Source organism: Biomphalaria glabrata, chromosome 6 (genome assembly GCF_947242115.1).
Source record: "Biomphalaria glabrata chromosome 6, xgBioGlab47.1, whole genome shotgun sequence".
In the NCBI taxonomy this organism is placed as follows: domain Eukaryota; kingdom Metazoa; phylum Mollusca; class Gastropoda; family Planorbidae; genus Biomphalaria; species Biomphalaria glabrata.
Window position 1 is genome coordinate 1326155 of NC_074716.1, and position 21653 is coordinate 1347807.

A 21653-nucleotide genomic window follows, 5' to 3' on the forward strand; every position below is an offset into this window, starting at 1 on the left:
TCATACAATGTCAAATATATCTTTAACAAGATATATACATCTAGAATGTACTACCTTCATTCATCTTTCCAATTAATATTCAAAATTAGAGTCTAGATCAGTAGATGTACCAACGAAATGTACGATTTAGTTAGCTACCAAACTTGTAGTACTCACAATACTTCTGACAGCGGGCAAACTGTCCTTCTCAAAACTGACGAGGTAAAACTTGATACGACTATGTGGCTCCTACGACTGTTTTCTCAAGCGAAGAAAAAATATGTCCAACAGGTTCACTGACAAACTCTCACCCGTTATGAATGAACGGTTCCTCTGGCTGTAGGTCGATTCAGCATACGAAGATCAGCCGTTGATAATATAAGCGTTGAGTAGACCAGACGTTGAGATGATCACTGTCCTGACAAAGGTCACCCTGAGTTAACGGCTCGTTGAACGTACGATCGAGCAGGCGACGACTGCATGTCCCCACTAATCACTTCATCTAATCTTTTTCTTTAGTTGCTAAACATTGTTTTGTATGCTCCATTTAGAATTTAGATACTACAAGGCTATGCTTTAAAAAATAATATATGCTCCATTAGATACTACACAGCAGTGGCGTAGCTACCAATGTGCGGGTGGTGAGGGCCGCACAGGGCACCAAGTGGAGAGGGGCACCAAAATTCCCCCAGTGTGTATTAATTTCCTATTTCCCTGAGCTTTTCAGTAAAAACGACTAATTGTATGGACACGAACAAACATAAACTACTGTATTTTAAACACGAACTAACGATTTATAAACTAGTCATGTCGCTATTTTGTTTCATCTCCTTGACTATTTCTTCAATACAATGTAAGCTATGTATGTAAACAGTTTGAATCTAATTTACTACATTTATTTCGGACACACGGTACATGTTGTTACTACACTGATCGATGCTCTGTAATATAAAGAAGAAGAAGAGGATAGGCCAACCTTTTTTTTACTTCATTGTTTAGTCCATTGGTTTAATCTAGATATTGAGTTTACAAATATATTTCTAAACTCTAGCTCTAAACAATTGTCTTAGTTTATTCATTTCTTTATGATTCTTAATAGTTTAATTTTTGAAATAATTCTATTGTAATGTCAATTTTTTTAAATAAGCTAACCTTTGTTTTCTACGAGTTTTTTTTTAACTAACTAGTTAATTGTAATACTGTAACGTAAACAAAATGATGAACAGTGCTCAAGACTGACTAGCCTGGCTGGCGCCTCAAAACCCTTTTAAGCTCAGACGGAGAAATCGGCATCTCTGGTTCTGTCCAGTCTGTGTAGTCTATAAGGGCCCCATACCCAGATCTATCGGGGTCCCTCATTACCGACCCATCGGTGTAGCAGAAAATGGCATCTGATGGGTAGGACTTTAGTGTAGCTGATGCCAAGTTTTGGAGTATGGCAGGTGATAATCGCCTCTTGGTGGCTCCCTCTTGCCCAATAAGGGACATGTTTATTTGTGGGGCTGGCAATCTCCTCCATGGAGGGCAAGTATTAATTCTTCTAATAGGAATTCTATCAGTTGAGAGCCCAGATGATTTTGACAAATTGGCCGCAATGTGGAGGAACGATCGCATTTTTATGCGGTTCCTCTCTCTCCACTGTTGCACTAAGATTGTGGTGGGTAGCCTAGAGTCGCCCCTTTTGTAGCGCTCGTAGGCCGTAAGTACCGCCCTCTCCCTCCTTAAATGTAAAGGGGACACGTTTGTTAAGATTTCATCATCTTCATTTAAATCCAAAGATGTATTCAATAAGTGGTGGAGGTTATCCCCGAAAATAGTAAAACATGAGACCAGCAGAGCTCACATTCAGTCATCGCTTGCTTGGAGGGAACTTGAAGTTCGCCTGAGAGTAGGAAACAATATTGACAACAAGGCCCAAGATTTGATTATACAAGAGACGAAAACCTGGAGAGTTAGTAAAATTACTATCAAAGTACGATCCACTCTTGAGGGAGCATGTGCTTCGAACTAACCTTTGTTCCAAACCGAATACATACATGTCTCCACAAATACAAAATGAATTTATTACAATATTGGGGGATCACGCTAAAAAAACAACAAATCATACAGCAAGTAAAACAAGCCAAATATTTCTCAATTATTTTTGACAGTACACCTGACATCTTAAAGCTGGATCAAACTTCCCAAATTTTACGGTACGTTGTCATGGAGAATGACGGGGTGCAGGTTCGTGAGTCTTTTATTGACTTCATCGACACAAAGGACAAGCATGCTGCTGGAATCGCTGAGATGATTCTAGAGAAACTCGGATGGCTTAGACATAATGGACTGCAGGGGTCAAGGTTATGATATTGCTGCGGTCATGAAAGGTCAAAACTACGGTGTCCAAAAACGTATTCTAGAAGTCACTATTCATTGCCTGCTCAAACTCTGGAGACATTAACTAGCAGAGATGAAAATTCATCGACTAGATCTGAAGCAGGTGGATTATTGGTTGCTGTTCAGTCTTTTAATTTTCTCACCTATCTTGGATTTTGGGCTCCTGTATTAACTGAAATTAATGATGCACAAGTCTACCTTCAAACAAAAAGGATTGTCTATTCGAGACTGCTCACTCAAACTAAAAACATTAGAGACATTTTAAAGCAGTAATCGAGAGGACATCGCTGAAGCCAGCATTACCTTTGCCGAAAGCGTGTGCTCAGATCTGAGAATCAGTACAGAACCTCAAAAACGTATGGGCTATAAGAAAAAGATGCCTGGTGAGAAAAGTGACTACTCTGTAGGCCTACTTACACACAAAGAAGAGCTACGAAGGGAAATTTATTCTACCTTGGACAGGATTGTTCAAGAAATAATCACCCGATTCGAGCAACTTCATGATGTAGCAGATAGATATTAATTTTTGTCGCCTTCCCAGCTATTAAATCCTCAGGTCGAAATCAATCTCGATAGTACTCCTAGCGAGATTGATAAAAACAAATTTCTGCAAATTTCGGTTTGTCACAGTTTCATCGGAAGCCTCCGAACTTCCAAAACCTGTTGAGCTCTTGAAATTTATAAATGAATATCAGCTAGATGATTCAGTCCCGAATATCGTCATCATGATTCGCATATTTTTGACTATTGCGGTAAGCGTCGCTACATGCGAGAGAAGTTTTTCCAAACTTAAACTGATCAAGAATAGCGATCAACGATGACTCACTAATTTGGCCATTTTGTCCATTGAACAAGAGCTGGTGGAAAAAAATGGATTTTGATAAAATTATTGATACTTTTGCCAGCAAGAAAGCGCGTAAAATTCATTTGTAGTATGTTTATGTAAAAGTGATTTTTTTTTAATTAACAATATTTGATTTATGAATACATATTATTTTGAACAGGCTTTGCAATGTTATTAATTAGTTAGTTTTTTTTTTGGTTTGGGGGGGGGGCATCAAGATGAGGTACCGCACCAGGCATCATATACTCTAGCTACGCCACTGCTACACAGCTATGCTTTAAAAAATAATATATGTTCCATTAGATACAAATCTAGCTTTAAAAAAAAGAATGTCTGCTGCAGGCCACAAATTGAAGAGCAATGGAGGCATTCTTAATGATTTAGTATGTATTTTAAAAATTGTCTACAGAATGTGAACCAGGAGATCTAGACTTGAGGCCAGAACTGTGCACTAACACTAGTGTCTGCCAGACAAAGTCATCACTATGCTGTAGCTATTGCTCGTTACATTACAATTCTTCAACTACAAGTACCACACAATTAACGCCCCCCCCCCCCCCCAACGATAGGAAATTTTGTAACAAAATGTGTGCAAATACATTTAACATTTTTCGAATGCTTATTCAGTTCTGAAGATGAACTACATCCTGGCCCAAACCTCCCGCAGGACGAAGGGGGAAGGCAGCGGGCAGGGTTTGAACTCATGAACATTGAGACCACCGAACGACAGTCCAGAACGCATACCAAACAACTAGGCAACTATTCATGTTACATGTATTTTATCTGACGTTTGAGCTTTTGGTAGTGTAAGTGATTTGCAATTCGTATCTAAGTTCTAAGCTTTAAACTATTCCTTTGTCTAAAAGAAATGTGTTTTATAAAAGATACATAGTCAATAAACGATCTTCTATATACGTAAAAAAATTTTGAGTCAAGGGAAGTTAATTATAAGATTGTACCTGTACTTTCGTTCAATATAAACTCATATGTTTCACTGGAAATAAAATAGTCTGTATCTTTAAGTATCAAAGAATGTGTATCATTATGCATTTTTATGAAAAACCAACTTGGATAATTATTATTCTAATAAAGACGGTTCAGTTTCAGATATCATAAAGTAGCCCAAGCATCAGATCTTTCCAAGCTGTAAAATATGAAATCAGATTTTCAAAAGATTTTCTGTAAGTGTGACAGACTGATGAAAGAACGGACTGACAGACTACACAAAGCTATAGCGGCTTTCCTGCCTTTCGGTGGCCAGTAATATTGTCGCGATAATAATAATAATCTGTATAATCCATTAGGAAATGTGTCTTACATTTTGTGCATTGCCCCAAAATAAACATTGGAACTATAGAAAACCAAAATATTAATATAGTAGGCCTAGATATTTCGATCTACTTACTTTGTCTTAGGTTGTTTACAATCAGAAATTTTAATGTGGTGTATAATAATAATAATAATAAAGCTTGTCTTTGAATCCGTAGATTAATGAGGAGTGCAGTATTTCACGTGGCTATGTAGCCCCAACTGTGACCTACATATTTTGCCACATTCAGCCATTTTGCGCAGACATAACCATTGAGTGAGGTTTCTACAAAACACAAAATGCCTCGTTTCCTGTTTTATTGAAGTAATTTCTTCATTATAAAAAAAAATGTATCCCATGTCTTGGAAATGTTTATTTATCGGTATTCTGTTGAGTCCTTAGCTTTGTTGTTTCCTTATATAATCCAATCCACTTTATCGGCTGCTAAGTCAGTTTTGTTTTGTGAGCTAGAGGTATTTGTATTTTTTGGACGCATCGGCAGAATTTAGGCCATGTCCTGCCCGTAATCCCTCTAAGGAACTAGAGGTCAACATATCTAACTTTGATTAAGTTGTTTAAGAAGTGGTACGGTTTTCAGTGGTCGAGACATAATGAATAAGTATAATTATCTGTTTACTTTTAACAGAGTGTGTACTAGGAGAACCAGATTTAAGTCCAGAGCTGTGTACTAGCCCAAGTATCTGCCAGACACAACCATTGATGTGCTGTGAATATTGTTCTTCTGCCAGCCGTCTCTCATTATACACTATTTGGATAGAGATCTATATTATTCTATATCGTTGTTTTTTGCATTGCGTTCTATTATTATATGTCTATTAGGTAGATAAAGTACAAATGTCTATTAGGAAGACAAATTACAAATGTCTATTAGGTAGCTAAAGTAGAAATGACTATTAGGTAGATAAAGTACTTAGTAGCCCGAGTAGGTCTACTCCACTGAAATCCCCTTGTTCGATATTTTACTAGATTCTAGATTATATAGAATATATAAATACTACAACAAGTTAGTTTTAGTTTTTGTCCCCACAACGATATAATAATAATAATAATAATCATTATTATCCGTAAGGAAATTTGTCTTACAATTTGTGCATTACACTAAACAAAAAACATTATAACTATAAGAAACCAAAGTGTACATTCACACCAGACTCACTCATAATTTACATGTGACAAAGTTTATACCAGATTGTTCTTATTTAATGATTTGATTGCCAGGGGAACAAAAGAGTGTTTGTGTCTGTTTGTCTTTGCTATCGGTGTCTTGTATCTCTTTTGTGATGGTAAAATCACAAAGTCCTGACACAAAGGGTGATTCTTTATTTCGAGGATCTTGTTAGCTTTTTTTATAGATGTTTGTCTCAAACATAATGAAGCAATCATTGGTGTACTATGCATGAAATAATTGTAGTTTTATAGACCTCTAATAAAACGTGGCTTTGATAATTAAGGTAATTGATAATTTGCATGCTTTTTGACGTCCTCTTCTAATACTGGATCTTAAGATAAATTGTGTTGCTAGTTTGTTTTTTTCATTAAACGATTTCAAGTTCTTTATATAATGTGTTGCCTTTTCCATTTATAAGTTATTCTACAGTTACTACACTTGTAATGACTTGTTTGTTTTGTTTCTTTTAGTGTAAACGAACTTTCCAATTTAATTTTATTAAAGCATTGATTCTGATTTGCCTTTTAATTTATTTATAAATCTATAAAGAAAACTTAACTAGACCCAACACCGGATGGCTCTCTCTGCACTAGATGTGGACAAATATACAGGTTGTGACTGGGTTTGAGTAGTCATGTGAAACACTGCATTCATTTAAATCTTGGAAATTGAAGGCATTGACATTCATTGTATATCATTTGTCTTCAGTGTAATTATTATAGGATTGTTTCCACAGAATTTTAAAATTTGTTATGTTGTCTTCTTCATCATCAATTACACCTTAATAATGTTGATTCATCTATATTGTTTCTGTAAGCAAGTACTCTATAATTAATGTTTAAACAAAACAGTGTATGATGCTGGCAAATGCTTGTTACTGCAGACTACTAAACAGCTGTATGCTGGTATTTTGTAAACAAATACAGACAAAACTCCACAAATAAATGACAGGAGAGGGAACTGTTTCAAAATTTAATTGCAACAAATAGTTTGTCCTAATTTTAGGTAAATAACAAGCGTTACATCCAGGTAATAACTTGAGTACTTTATATCCTCAGTAAATAGTTTGATTATGCTATTCACAAGTAACATTTCAGAAAAGCTGCAACTCAACTGAGTCCCTTCAAAACAACTGTCCATCTCATGGCTAAATGTTTATAAAAAAAATTGATATATGCACACAAAAAAAGTTGAATAAAAAGTAAACAGGTCTTTCAAAGTTTATAAAATAATTTTACATAGTGCAATTTAATGTTGGTAAATAAATTAACAAGCAGGCCTTTAAGGACCATAATTCTGAATTTCATTAGCATAAATCAGTTGCTTGGAGAGAGGGAAACTGCTGTGAGGGAGATAGTTTTGGCCAATGCCCAGGGATTCATCTCATTTCCATATACTGTAGTTTCATGGCTGAAGGATCACAATTAAATCAAGCTGGAACTTTGATCTCCCATCAAGCTTTATCTCAGGTGGCAATTAGGGGAAGGCTCTTCAGATATGGCGAATATCGAAGAAATAAAATACTTATGGTATACCAAAATCAAACCTGCTGCCTGGACAAAAAGGGAGGATCCACAAAGATTATAGCACCTTAACCAAAAGTAAAGGCAGCTATCCATAGAGCTTAATAGGGCAACGCCAACTGGTTGTGCAAAGGGTTAACAACAGTCATAAAAAAATATGAATACTAAAAAGTAATTTTAAAAACATGCTTTGGCTATAATAAAACGCTCTAAAAAGAAGAAAAAAGCGTTGATAATACAAAATAAACCTTTCAATGATGAACTATGAAGAATTCATGACGAGGCAACACTGCATGACATCAAGGAGATTTCAATTGCCAAAATTGGAAAAGAATTTGCCTTCAGATCAAATAGGCAAAGAAAACATATGAAGAGGCAAATAATAATGACCTAACATTACTGGGTTTGGCCTCAGGAAAAGGAATGTCTATCTGTAGCACTAAATGCCAGCATAAGAAAATTTATAAAGCAACATGGATATCACCTCATGGAAAATGAAATCAAATAGATCATATACGGGTACTCATAAATAAAAGATGTAGATTTGTGCAATTTGCAGAGAGCCTGGATAGTGAGATTCGTAACAATATATATATATATATATATATATATATATATATATATATATATATATATATATATATATATATATATATATATATATTATATAAAAACATCTAATAGCTGCTAGAAAGAAAGACAAAACAGCAACAGAAAAAAGTTGGCAAGTAATTCAAGGGAGATAGTCTAGTATTAAGCCTTAAAATCAAAATGGCGTATTTCCAATGACAATATATGGTAATAAGAAATACAACTTAAAAATATATATTTTAAAAACTATTTATCTGAGAAGAAATCACATTACATATTTGTATTCATGTGCACCCGCAAGGGGGTGCAAGTGATTTTGAGTATCAAAATTCTAGCCCATTTTTTCGCGCCATCAAATCAATTAACTTCTAAGTAGCAACTGAACAAGTAGATACTAAGATAGTACTAATAGTAGTGCTTCCACTGGTTAATGTAGTAGTGATTAGCCTAGGCGTATGGAAAGGATGGCCAACCATGTACGTGCGCGAATCCGAATTCTGAGTAGCCACGTTTTAGCCAATTAAAAAAAAAATTATAATGAAATGCATCTTCCAGAACTGTTTTTTTTTTTTTTTTGGTTTATTACGTAGAGTCGTAGATATAGATTTAGTCAAAATCCGGAAAGGGGGGGGGGGCAAGTGCACCACAATGTACCCCTTTCAAGAGTTTAATAAATGAATGTTTAGGAAAACTTTTCGCATCGGATCGTTAGCTAAGTCTAAATCATGCGCCTCTGTCTCTCAGGTGGCTGTATCAAGGCTGAAGGCTTTCAGAGAAGCTTTGAGGGTGTCCCTAAAGCATTTGCTTTGTCCACCTTGTGAGCGCTTTCCTTCCCTTAATTGACCATATAGGAGTCGTTTAGGGATGCTGCGGTCTTCCATTCTGCAGATGGGTGCTGCCCATCGAAGCCTGAACTGCATCAAGATTGTGTGGATGCTTTGCAGGCCGCTTTTCGAAGGACTTCAGTATTGGCTATTTTTTCTTGCCATTTAACATTACGTATTTTTATTAGACAGTTCATGTGGAAGTGGTTCAGTTTTCTTTTTGCATGTTTTTTATATACACACTTGAGACCAAATCAAAATCCGCGACAGAGGACAGACGTAGTCGACGAAAAAAAAATCTTAATCGACCGCCGGCGGACAATATTATTGCCTGCTCTGGGTTTGGCAAAATATATAGGTCACAGCTGGGGCTGAGTAGCCACGGGAAATATTGCATTCTTCATTAATCTTCGGACTCGAACACAAGCCTTATTATTATTATGTAGGTCTGTGATCTTATATATGTAGCATTATTTAAATCAGTCCCCCCTCCCCATTGTACTGCTGAATCCTTGCTTTACTTAAGTCTGTAATGACAATTGAAATAATTACCTTGTGTTCCTTATGTTTCTTGTTTCTTGTGTTCCTCGTGTTCCTCGTGTTCCTTCTCTCTATCTGTTAGTTTCTGCAGACTTCTACTTATGAAAAAGAGTCCTTGTAATCAAAACAAATTTCTACAGGGATCAATAAAGCAATCTTAGTCATAGCCGTAAGTCATATGCTGCATATATTGGGCCATAACAATACAGGGCCAGGTAGGCAGTACTGGCTAGTCCACGATATGTAGTCTTGAGCATATATTGGGCCATAACAATACAGGGCCAGGTAGGCAGTACTGGCTAGTCCACGAAATGTAGTCTTGAGCATATATTGGGCCATAACAATACAGGGCCAGGTAGGCAGTACTGGCTAGTCCACGATATGTAGTCTTGAGCATATATTGGGCCATAACAATACAGGGCCAGGTAGGCAGTACTGGCTAGTCCACGATATGTAGTCTTAAGCATATATTGGGCCATAACAATACAGGGCCAGGTAGGCAGTACTGGCTAGTCCACGATAGGCATTAAGTCTTGACTTGTAATGGACCACCCTTCACTCATACACACACATGTTATTTTATAGTGAAATGCGACATTCTTTTGATGCATTCTTTGTCTTGTATTCAGCTGAATATTGGTCAGTGTTGAAAACGTAATAAGAAATTATGTTAATAACCGAAGGGATATAATGGACACAACTATTCACAAATAGTATGGCACTGTAATTCTAATGAGCTGAAGATTAAATGTCTCGCTATACAAGGAAACAGATTGTTTACTAGCCTGCATCCTTGACCTTAGATCGGACTACTCTGGACGTGCTAGGAACATTTTCCAAATCTTGAGATTTCCTGTTTTTACTGTATGCAGCAGACCTTTTTCAATGACGTCCAGTCTTGACTTGTCCAATAAAAGCTGGATACATTCTGAAACTGCAAGATGGAGAGCAGTCCAACCTAAGTAATCACTATTGAGACAAGTTAGAATCAGTGGCGTGCCAAATGTGGGGAGAGAAGAGCATCCGCCTCTGGTGCCGGGGCGTAAGGGGGTGGCGCCAAAACATTACAAAACATATATTTCGCTAATTCAGATAAGCTAGCATGAATAATTGTATTAATCATATCACTGATTTGTATCCGCTTTGTTAATTTTCAACGCCAGCCGAATGCAAAGTAAGTAAGTAAGTCAGACACTTCATTTAACGTTTGAAGCAGCATGGCTAAGTGTACCTGTACTTCTAGGACTGTGACTGTTACAACCGATAGTTCATTAGCTAGCTTCGTTTTCATTATTTGTAAGTTATGTATTTCTCACATGACTATGCAAATATGTATGACGTATACTATTGTAAGGTTGGGGGGGGGGCGCTGACAGCACTAGCCACTCCGGTTGGCTGGCATCCTTGGCACGCCTTTAGATATAATCCTAATATAAAAATAATTGTTAACTTATTAACGAAAGAGACTCACTATCTTAGTCTGAACTGAATGTCCATGTTAGTGATAAAGTGCCCAATCCATGTAATCTTTAGAATCCCAACAAGAAGAAGATTAATGAGAAGTACAGTATTTCACGTAGGCACGCAGTCCCAGCTGCGACCTACATATTTTGCCACAGTCAGCGCAGGCATAACTATTGTCCGATGGTGGTCGATTTAGGTTCCAGAGAGCGAAAAAGAGAGATAGAAGAACGGAGAGAGAGCGGGTCGTTAAACTTCATTGTTACAGATAAACTAATTCACTTGCTGAAAAGTACGTTAGGGTGATCATTAACATGTAGGCCATTTATTCAAATAATTTTTAAAAAGAAGTGGGTTCCGGCCATAAACAATATTAACTAATAAAACCTTGGAACAAATCAACGGGTGTAGCCGGTGTGAACTGCTAGCATGATATATATTTAATATTTTTGTTTTTTGCCTGAAATGTAAGGGGGAGGCGCCAAAACATTACAAAACATATATTTCGCTAATTCAGATAAGCTCAATTCAATGAATTGTGAATTGGGGTCTATTATGTTTGCCTACAATGGCTTAAGTATTTCATGTAACATAAATGAAAAATAAAGATAAAATTTAAAAAATAGCAAGGTTACAAAGACATTCTGTGGCAAACAAACTGAAAATCGGCCCCCGACTTTGTCAAACCAGGCAAGTAACAAAGGCAGGGTTCAATATTATCAGAATGAAATTTTATCAAAGACAAATGGCCAGAGAAGAATGGAGAAAAAAGGTTAACAGATCTTGTGTGGTGCCCCATCGGTCCAGCAGACCAAAGGATAGGTGAAAGTGAATGTGAAATAATATACGAACCTGGCCTAACTGATGTCTTATAATAAATATCTAACTGATCGATTTATTTGGGGGCTAGAACAACAAAGATATTTTCACGGTTGAAACCGCAGCGGTTAAATTTACCAAATTAGAACGAAGAAAAAGAAGCAATAAATTGTTTGTAATTCTGTACATTAGTCACAAAATAAGAATTGAATATTCTTTTTAAATGTGTTACATTTGCAAATATTATATTGCAAAAAACGTTTATATATCAACAGACTGACTCAACTAATTGAGAGAACATATTGGAAGAATGTCTATTATTGTCATTTTCTCTGTTTTCATCTGTCATATCTCAAGTACTGACGGTTAGTGTGATCTATTAATATAAACGATATTCTGATAACTTAGACTATACTGTTCTGCCTTATATATAAAAAAAAAAGTCATTAGAATCTTGCATGTTATAACATATAGATAGAGTTGTTATTTTCTCTGTTCCTTGAGAAAAAGAATACGCTCCATAATTTATTTTTCTATAGCAGTTTTATCAAATTATTTGTTTCGTTAAAAGGTACTTTAAATTTTAAAACTTTTTTATAACTGAAATTGTGATGTGAAATATTTAAGATGTGGTTATAATTAAACTCCATAAGTTCTTTTCTATGGCAGTTTTATTGAATTATTTGTTTCGTTAAAAAAGGTACTTTCAATTTTAAAACTTTTTTACAATTGAAACAGTGATGTGAAATATTTAAGATGTCCTATAATTGAACAATTTTCAACCCAAAATCATCAGACTTATCCTCCATAATACCAATCTATAAGAATTGTCTTCCGATCCGAAGATTACAGAGGAGTGCAGTATTTTACGTGGCAACGCAGCCTTACTGTGATCTACTTAGTTTGTCACACCTAATGCAGACATAATCATTGTCTTCCTATTGTCGGTTTAGATTCTTTAGGAATGGAAAAAGACGGTGAATTAATCTTGTGTAATACCCTAATGGTCTAACAGACTTAGACAGTGTTTTCCAAACCTTTATAATTTTCGTAACGCTGAGTACCCCTTTCCCCGACCTCAAGGATTTATTTAATATCAATCAAAATAAATTGTTTAATGATACACTAAATAATGAATAAATAATAAAAGTATTCATTGTAAAATATAAGTAAAAGTTATAGATTAAATAACATGTATGTGGATCAAAGAGAAGGCTAATATTGTTTGTGGCTTTGTGCTCAGATAGCAGATCTTCGTTCCCAGGCTGTTAATATTAATTTGAGATGCGTTTTTTTTTTTTTTACTTAATTTCCAGGAATGCTGAAAAAGCAACTGAATGTACATATAAAGTTGGAAAAAGCAAGAACTTTTTTCGTTTAAAACCGCATACACATGTTGCATGTTTCAATTATACTTATGTTCATTTTTTAAGAATACGTCTGAAGCTAATTACAGTTGCTCTTCTTCCGCATGCAATAAATGTCTTAGCATGAATGCTGTGTTAATATACAACTGATACTTTATCCATTAAATATTTTTATTAACGTCAGGGAAATACTTAGCCTTGAGACGTAAAATAACATCGGTTTGGAGTTTAAGAAATTTGAAAATACAATTTTAAAAAAATATGATTTTAAACGTATCAATATCTGACTCAGCATAGTTAGTGAGGTGCAACGCGTATCCCTTTAAACTTTTCCCATACCCCTGGGGGTAAGCGTACCCCACTTTGGGAAACACTGGACCAAGGGAAAGTTGAAGATTCTTAGGTGGTAGAAGCTGTTTGGAACGTTTTCAATGACACAGCAGTCCCACCACAACCCCCATTCAGCAATTGTTTCTAAAGGAAATACATGATACTGTTTGAGATAAGCAGACATAAGTCGTGTAGAGTTACATATTAAAATATTCATCCGTTATTGAACTTAAGCCGCCCTCGGGTAGCTAGCTAGCATTACTTCACTCAGCCACACTATATTCATTTACACTCCACCCATATTTAATCATTCTTATTATTCATAAGAACTCTAATAACAATCATTTATTGGTAGTAATGTAGGATGTAGACATTTATCGTCCAGTAAATTAAGCTGTAATTTTTCTTCACGGTTATGCTTCAATATGAGGCGACTTAAGTCACTGGAGAACAAATGCCTGAACAATAATTATAGATAATAATTATAATAATATAATATAATTATAGAAGAACGCATGCTCTTTGTTTATAAAACCAAAAATTAATTTAATGGGGTCAAATCAACGTTGGTATCGTCAGTAGGAAAGAGATAAAAATCATTTATTGGTAGTTACATATCAAATACATGTTTATCGTCAAGTAAATTAAGCCATATTATTTCTCCACAGTTATGCTTCAATATGAGGTGAGTGACGTCACTGGAGATCGAATGCCTGATCAGGTCAATGTAACTTTTAGCACAGAAACAAAATCTCTAACCAAACTTAATCTCAGACGCTCGCGACATTTTAACCTTGACATTCCTCTGTATACTCTGACCTCCGACCAGGAAGGACTTTTCCATAGACATAAAGTGAAAACCAGACCCAAAAAGGTAAAAACAGAACTTGTAAATGCATTTTTTTTTTCCAGAAATAGTTCAAATAGTTAATATACAAACTACAATGACAAAAAAAATGTATTGTGCAAACCTTACTGGAAAGATGCTTTGAGTGTGATTGTGTTGCGAGCAGATGTCTGGAGTAATGCACCCCTAAGTTCTTGTGTACATGTCCAGTGGTTTAAACAGGTCAGTGTGGAATCTAGGAAAATTTAGGCACTGGAATTTTAAGCACGGGTAATTTAGATACCAGACATTTAGGCATCCGGAAACTTAGGCACCAGGAAATTTAGGTACCGGTAAATTAGGCATTTTTGACTAGGCGAAAATGAGGCACGGGAAAATTAGTCATTTTTAATTTGAGACCTTAATTTTGAAGATAATTTTTTTTTTAAATTGTACACATATTTTATCCCTCAGCTAGTTTCTTGACTTTATACAACAAGACTCATACCAACAGTAAAACACAGCCACAGCCCGATTAAAATGGACACGCTGGACTCTTAAGTACAGTCTCCTCCAAGTTGTGGGCGACTCTGGGTCGTCTGATAGAAATGAGAGGAAAGCCCTTTGTAATAGCTATGGTCGTAACGATATCGCCCTTACAGTAGCTCTTTCTCAGCATGCAGTTGTTGTGTCCAAAGGATAGGCAGGTGCTGGTACAGTTCTGGATCAGCTGTGTCGGAGGTTAGGGTCATCGGCTCTCTCTTCCTAAGCCTTGGCCAAGTTTGGATAAAACCACAAAGCAGCAAACTTTTTGGCAACGAAACAAAATTAATTAGAATTATTTAATTGGCGACAGTGATTTTTCTACACAGCGTTTCTGATATGTTTATAATGTGTATTTCATTAAAATTGTCTTCCAATTTTATTATTTTCTCATTTATACCTTCTTCATTAGAACACAGTTTATCACCCAGATTTTCCCCATAACGCCTTTTCTTCTTTTTTTCTCTTTTACAGTATTTCATAAGTTTAAAAAGATGTATTTTTAATAATATCCAGATCTTAAAAATGAAAAGGTAATCAAATTGCTATGATCAATCCAACTTTTAATGAAAATGAAGCCTCTCGTACATCTAAAGTTCATATTTTGAACTTCCTACAGCTAACTAGAGAAGTTTCTATACATATAAAATGAAGATAATTGGTTATAAGCTCCAATCGCGGAGTCGTTAGTGAGGTCATGAGTTCGTATCCCGGTAAACTTTGGGATCCCGAGCGCGTCCTGATCCCACCCAAGTTTAATCAGTGCCTTATATTAGCTGGGGAGAGTAAAAGCATTTGGTCGTTCGGCTGGCCACACAACGCTCTCATTGACTGTCGACTGTAGCAAGTTACATTTTTGCATCTACTCTATCTCTGGAATTTTAATTTTTCTTCTTCTTTTTTTTTTTAAATTGAGACCCTGCAACGTACAGGACGGATACATAACTGTCACAGTCTCGATTGACATTGCCTGTTATATGTCAGTTCAGTTCAGTCAGTAGTATCTTTTGGTCCGGTGCACACAGTAGACACTTAGAGAGTCGAGTAGTAACTTTGAAATGAGAGTTTATGAGAGGTATCTTTTGGGCAGTTGGAGCTAGTGGTCACTTGAGATAGTACATATATTTCCAGTAGCTATTTTTCTGTACTGGATACGTATCATTGAGGAGTATTATTCCCCACTGTTATGCGGACGTATTTGAGTTGTGAAGTTTTATTCTAAGGGACTTGTATATTTGATACTGCTGTCATGTGGATGTATGCATGGACACTATACAGGAAACATCTAAGACTTCTTGAGCGCTTCCACCAAAGATGCTTGCGCTCCATCATGGACATACGGTGGCAAGACCGCAGCGATGTCCTTGCGAATGCCGGTATGTACAGTTGGTCCGACAGTTACGCTGGATAGGGCACGTATTCCGTATGGGAGACGAACGTATGCCAAAGGCAGTATTTTTTGGTGAGCTTAAAGGTGGTCGACGTAACAGAGGCGCCCCACGGAAACGCTTCAAAGATTAGCTTAGGCGCCAACTTGCCTTTGCTGACATAAAAGAGAGCACCTGGTTACATGCGACTTTAGAACGAGACAGCTGGAGGTCACCACGAAGGCCGCGGGATACACATTTGAGACCAAAAGAAAATCTGCTGCCGAGGACAAACGCAGACGGCGAAAAGAAAATCTAAATCGACCACCTGCGGACAATGGTTATGCTTGACATGGATGTGGCAAAATATGTAGGTCACAGCTGGGACTGCGCAGCCACGGGAAATACTGCATTCCTCGCTAATCTTCGGACTCGAAGACAAGCCTTATTATTATTAATGTGGATGTAATTATATTTCATATCTGATGGATATCTTCATGTAACGACCAAGAAGTTGCAGTATTATTATTGTTATTAAAGAAACTTTATATTTGTCTGCAAAAGTGAATGCAAGTCAATCCGTACTACTCATGTTTGTCATGTGTCAACTGCGACACCAGGAAGCAAGAACTCAGCATTCGCGACACATTAATAGTGACAGAAACAGTCCCAGGTGTAATAGTAATACCACACGTCAACACACCTAACGTTTACAATAACTGAGAGATGACTTAATGCACTTTTCATGTGTTATCACTTTATAAGCCCGTATTGAATATTTTGTCTTAATTAACACATGATCAACTTTCTCATCATTACAGGATCTAGGTTTCTACCAAGATATTACAAACAAGGCTGTTTTTCGTATCCAAAGGTCTACAGAGAAATCGGCGAACAAGAAATCTAAATTTAATTTGGTCAGTTTTACACAAATGGCATTTTCTGGGAAGATTCAAAATGGTTTAAACTTCATGGACAGTGGCTCCTCCAGCTGGGACGTGGCCCCAGACGAGATGCAATTTTCTGCATAACCTGCTTCTCTTACCGGCTAAATATGTATTTCGTACTATGTAACAGTAATACAACTAACCCTAACCCTCGGTTTTATATTTATTTCATTTCATTTTAAGATCATTACTTAAAATACCACATAATTTGTGTGCTGGCCTGTTTCAGTCGTAGAAAGACTATGATTCATTACGTCATGTGTCAGCAGACGTTGTGGGGCACCCAATCGTCAGATTAGATAGTTCCTCTCAGAATATCAACATTTAGCAGACAACTCCTCCTTGCACTTACTTGTTCATCTCCAGACGGGGACAGTTGTATCCCTGAATTGTTTCCCTTTTATGGACAACTCGTGACAGGATCAAGAAAAAACTGGTCGTCCCCCCTGCACTTTTAACTGCATATATGTGGACGAGAGTGTCTCTCCAAAACAGGACTCCACAGCGAACAAGAATTTGCCTCATCTCTGGAATAAATGCCTGCCTAACGAAAAATGGTTTTGTTCCTATACCGCCAAAGCGAAAGCCACTTTTAACTGCATATATGTGGACGAGAGTGTCTCTCCAAAACAGGACTCCACAGTCTCATGAAAAAAAAATTCTACAAGATGAACCATAGTCGTTCTACGACTGAAGGAGGCCAACTAAGCACAGGTCTCGAATGACGAGTAATACAGGAGCATTTTAATAAACATTGAACTAATTATAAATTTGTAATTGATACTTATTTGTGACGCTGTAAAGACATGCCAACTACTATCGTTTCAGAAAGGGGAATTTCTTGTGAACACAACCAAATGTCTCTTCGACTCAGAGAGAAAGACCTTAAAAAAGCCTTGGAGAAACATGTCCCTCAAACCGATGTCCCATTCTAGGTGGACTGCATCTCCTAGACCACTTTCCACGACAACATTCGACCAATATGTTTATACTTTAGAAATACTGAAACCCACAACGTTTGATAGGTTTGACGCTAGAATACTTCGTAAGTCACGTGACTTTACATGTTCTTGTGTGAGTTACAAAAAAATACATTTAGTTACCAAAAAATCAACAACTTACAAAAAAAAAATAACTGCTAATAGCTAATTTTATATTTATATCCCTATTTTTTAACGGAGATGGTCTTAACGGCTATAAATCTTCATTTTGTTTGATAGGTGTTGTAGAAGCTTTTAACATTCCTTCAAATATAAATCTCGCACTTCTGCAGAGACTAATTAGATGACAGTGAGCATGGTTCAAGGTCAAGACGATCATGACGTCAGAACGGGGAAAACCGTGGGCGGTGGAAAACATTTTCCTGTTTTTGTATCATTCATTAATTATTAAGCGATGTCATGCCACGAGTAGGAATTAAATTATTTGTTTCGGAAAGAGGGGGGGAAGTTTTGACTTAGAGACAATGACGTGACTAGTAAAAAGAAGACCAGGCTTTAGAGATGGAACGAAATATCAACCGACGTAAATAGACTAATTCCAGGACGCCTTAGAGATAGGAAGCCCTTTATGAACGTAGAGTTAGCTGACATTCGACGGTTCCTTTCTTTGCTTATAAACTTCTTGCTGAGTATTAGCGTCGACTATCTTATATTGATAGTTCGGCCTTTCGCCGGTGTTTTGCATTATGGTGAGTGTTGGTTTACCTGCATTTACAACTCGAAAGCGTCTAACATGGTGAAGTAATCGCTCTTACAAAAGGTCACCAGCTTCGTAAAAGATGGCTGCCTGGTCGTGCGGTTTGCGCTGGACTGTCGTTCGGATTTATCGATGGTCCCTGGTTCAAATCCTGCCAGATCCCATCCCCCGTCGTCCTGCGGGAGGTTTGTAAATTATCTTCAACTCTAAAGGAACACCCGAAACATGCAAAATATTTTACAAACAAGAGGAATTGATTTGAAGAGAAATTCTTATTCCGTTACTTGTTTAGAATCAACATTTAATACACAGTGGTTCGTGCAGTGGCGTGCCATGAATGTACACTCTCGCTTTAATTTATCCCTAACAGTCTAGATTCTTTTTTTTTCTTTTTTTTTTTTTTTTTAGAAACCCCCATAAGGGGAAAAGCCGCTTTTACTTTGTTTTTCCTGTCTAACCGGGAGGATGGCTGCCTGGTCGTGCGGTTTGCGCGCTGGACTGTCGTTCGGATTTATTGACGGTCGAGGGTTCAAACCCTGCCCGCTGCCATCCCCCGTCGTCCTGCGGGAGGTTTGGACTAGGAAGTAAACTATCTTCAACTCTGAAGGAACATCAGAAACATGTAAAACATTTTACAAAACATTTTGCAAACAAACATTTTTCTGATAGAGATTGCGAAAATGAGAAAAGCTAATGAAAATCTCAACTTAACTTTAGGCAAGGAAATACAAGTAATAGAGTCAGAAATATCAGTTTCTTTTTACAAAACGTATATCAATTTACTCTGTCCGTCTATATGTTTTGTTTTAAAGTATTAATATTATGTCATGAACGTCACAGCGCCAGAAGAAAAAACTGTGAGAATGAATGCCATCAACATTACAGACATGCATATGAATAACCGTAAATCTAACCGATCAACATTGAAGTCAGCCCCACAAAGCAGTCGTCGCCGGAACGCAGTGCAGGACTACTACCCACAAAGCAGACGTCGCCGGAACTCAGTGCAGGACTACTACGTCGACGTGGTGGCGGTGATTGACTACAAACGCTACTCCATGTTCTTAGCACAAGCGAACTACAATTACTTCGCAGCAATGCAGAATATTCTAGAGTACTATGCCTTTGTGTTAAGTGGGGTGAGTTTCTCTTAGCAGTGGTTCTCAAATTGTCTAAATTTAATTGCGCGCGTGTCTGTCAATGTAAAATCTATTTGAATCTATAGATGTATGTACAGAATTTTTGTAAGTGTAAAATCTAATTGGATCTATAGTTGTTAGTGCAGAATGTATATAAATGTAAAATCTTATTACAGTGGCGTAGCCAGGGTGGGCCCCCGAATGACTATTTTTTACATTAAATATTACGCAAAATGCAGGGAAACCCAAAGAGGTCTTTACAAACTTTTTATGAGGCCAAAAAAAAAAGGTCAAACTCAAGGGAGACTACTCCAACAAATAAGCATCATTTGAAAGCATTAGACTTAATGTTCTTAATTAACAACTTAACTAACAATTTCAAAGGACCCGTGCTAATTCAAGGTGTATAAATTATTAAATTAAACCATTTTATAACTTAAAGCAGATTTCCCGCCGCACCCTCCGGTCGATTTACCAGGAGCTCCTGGAAATCTCCCAAAATACGAAAAAGTCCTTAAAATATACGGAAATATATAGACAAAAATTGTCATTTTGGCGTGTCATTCAATATGGAAAACACCAATCCTATGCGCGATAAATAAAAACGGCATTATGCATTAGCCGTAATTGTGTAATGTGGTGAATAAAGTTTCTCGCACCTCAAACTAATAAAGAGTTACTTGGGGTCAACAATTCTCAAAGATAGATTGAAACATTTGATAATTCTTTCTATTGAGCGTGATCTATGTAGGAAACAGAATTATTATAATATACTATATGACTTTGCTACACGCAAAGCTTGTAAAGTAATTCTGTACGTAGTAAAAAATGAATAAAATGCATATACGAATTTATTTTCTAATACAAACTCTTAAATTTCACTTATTATCCGCTTCCCTTTAAACCTGGCCTTGTGAAATAACAAAGTTGTGTATCAAGGATGGGATTCGATAATCACACAAGACATTGAAAAAAAGGAAAGGATCATCACCAAAATACCACAGGAATTGGATGTCATTGAAATGTGTCACCATCTTATTAATAGGCATATTTGTGTCTGCAGCAGCAAAAGTTTGTCAGTTGTTTGAAATAAGCTGTCTAACTGTTTGTCAAGCAGTAATTATCCATCCTGGCATGATTGAAACGCATAGAAATCAAATTGAAACCAATGTAGTAATTATCCATCCTGGCATGATTGAAACGCATAGAAATCAAATTGAAACCAATGTAGTAATTATCCATCCTGGCATGATTGAAACGCATAGAAATCAAATTGAAACCAATGTAGTAATTATCCATCCTGGCATGATTGAAACGCATAGAAATCAAATTGAAACCAATGTAGTAATTATCCATCCTGGCATGATTGAAACGCATAGAAATCAAATTGAAACCAATGTAACCAAATAAAGATGAATAAAAAAAAAAAGTTACAGGAACATTTTAATTTTATTAAAACTAGTTAGTAAATGTTGATCTGGATAAGCCAGATTTTCATACATGTCGGAATACGTATTAATAGAAAGCTTTTTGGTCTATCAGGTGTAGAAAATAAAGTAAGTGTGGCTAACCTATGTGTTTTTTTAAAACGTTATATGTCGACGTTGAATGTCTTCCACCTCCGATGCCTAAGGCGGATCTTTAAAATAAGGTGGCAAGATAAGATAACCAATGAGGAAGTGCTACATAGAGCAGGATGCCAGGACATCCGCTCTGTTATCAGCAGCAGACGCCTTGGCTGGCTTGGCCACGTTCGTAGAATGCCAGTAGATCGACTTCCACAGGACATCCTGTATGGCGATCTAATAGAAGGCAGGAGAGCCGCTGGTCGCCCACTTTTACGTTATGCGGATGTATGCAAACGCGACATGAAGCTCTTCAAAATCGACACTGGCAACTGGGAAGACGTGGCACTGGACAGATCCACATGGAGAGAGAGCATAAAGAAAGGGTCACAGATTGCAGATGTCATACACAA

At 36.8% G+C, this 21653-nt stretch overlaps 2 protein-coding genes across 3 annotated transcripts in view; both read left to right on the forward strand.

Moving 5' to 3' along the window:
* The window catches only part of LOC106055099 (uncharacterized), a 124360-nt gene extending 118272 nt beyond the window's left edge, over positions 1 to 6088 (forward strand). Inside the window, exon 27 of the mRNA XM_056032443.1 lies at positions 5158 to 6088. Coding sequence (XP_055888418.1) covers positions 5158 to 5351 — 194 coding nt within the window. The 3' untranslated portion in view covers positions 5352 to 6088. The remainder of the gene's footprint in view (positions 1 to 5157) is intronic.
* Positions 6089 to 7915: 1827 nt separating this feature from the next.
* The window catches only part of LOC106058457 (A disintegrin and metalloproteinase with thrombospondin motifs 5-like), a 43153-nt gene continuing 29415 nt past the window's right edge, over positions 7916 to 21653 (forward strand). The window contains exons 1-6 of one of the 2 annotated variants that reach the window (XM_056032448.1): positions 7969 to 8021; positions 11734 to 11823; positions 13824 to 14029; positions 16713 to 16808; positions 17667 to 17883; positions 19377 to 19675. In XM_056032448.1, coding sequence (XP_055888423.1) covers positions 11769 to 11823; positions 13824 to 14029; positions 16713 to 16808; positions 17667 to 17883; positions 19377 to 19675 — 873 coding nt within the window. In that variant the 5' untranslated portion in view covers positions 7969 to 8021; positions 11734 to 11768. Of the gene's footprint in view, positions 8022 to 11733; positions 11824 to 13823; positions 14030 to 16712; positions 16809 to 17666; positions 17884 to 19376; positions 19676 to 21653 lie in introns of both variants that reach the window. The other variant, XM_056032449.1, reaches the window with a different exon arrangement.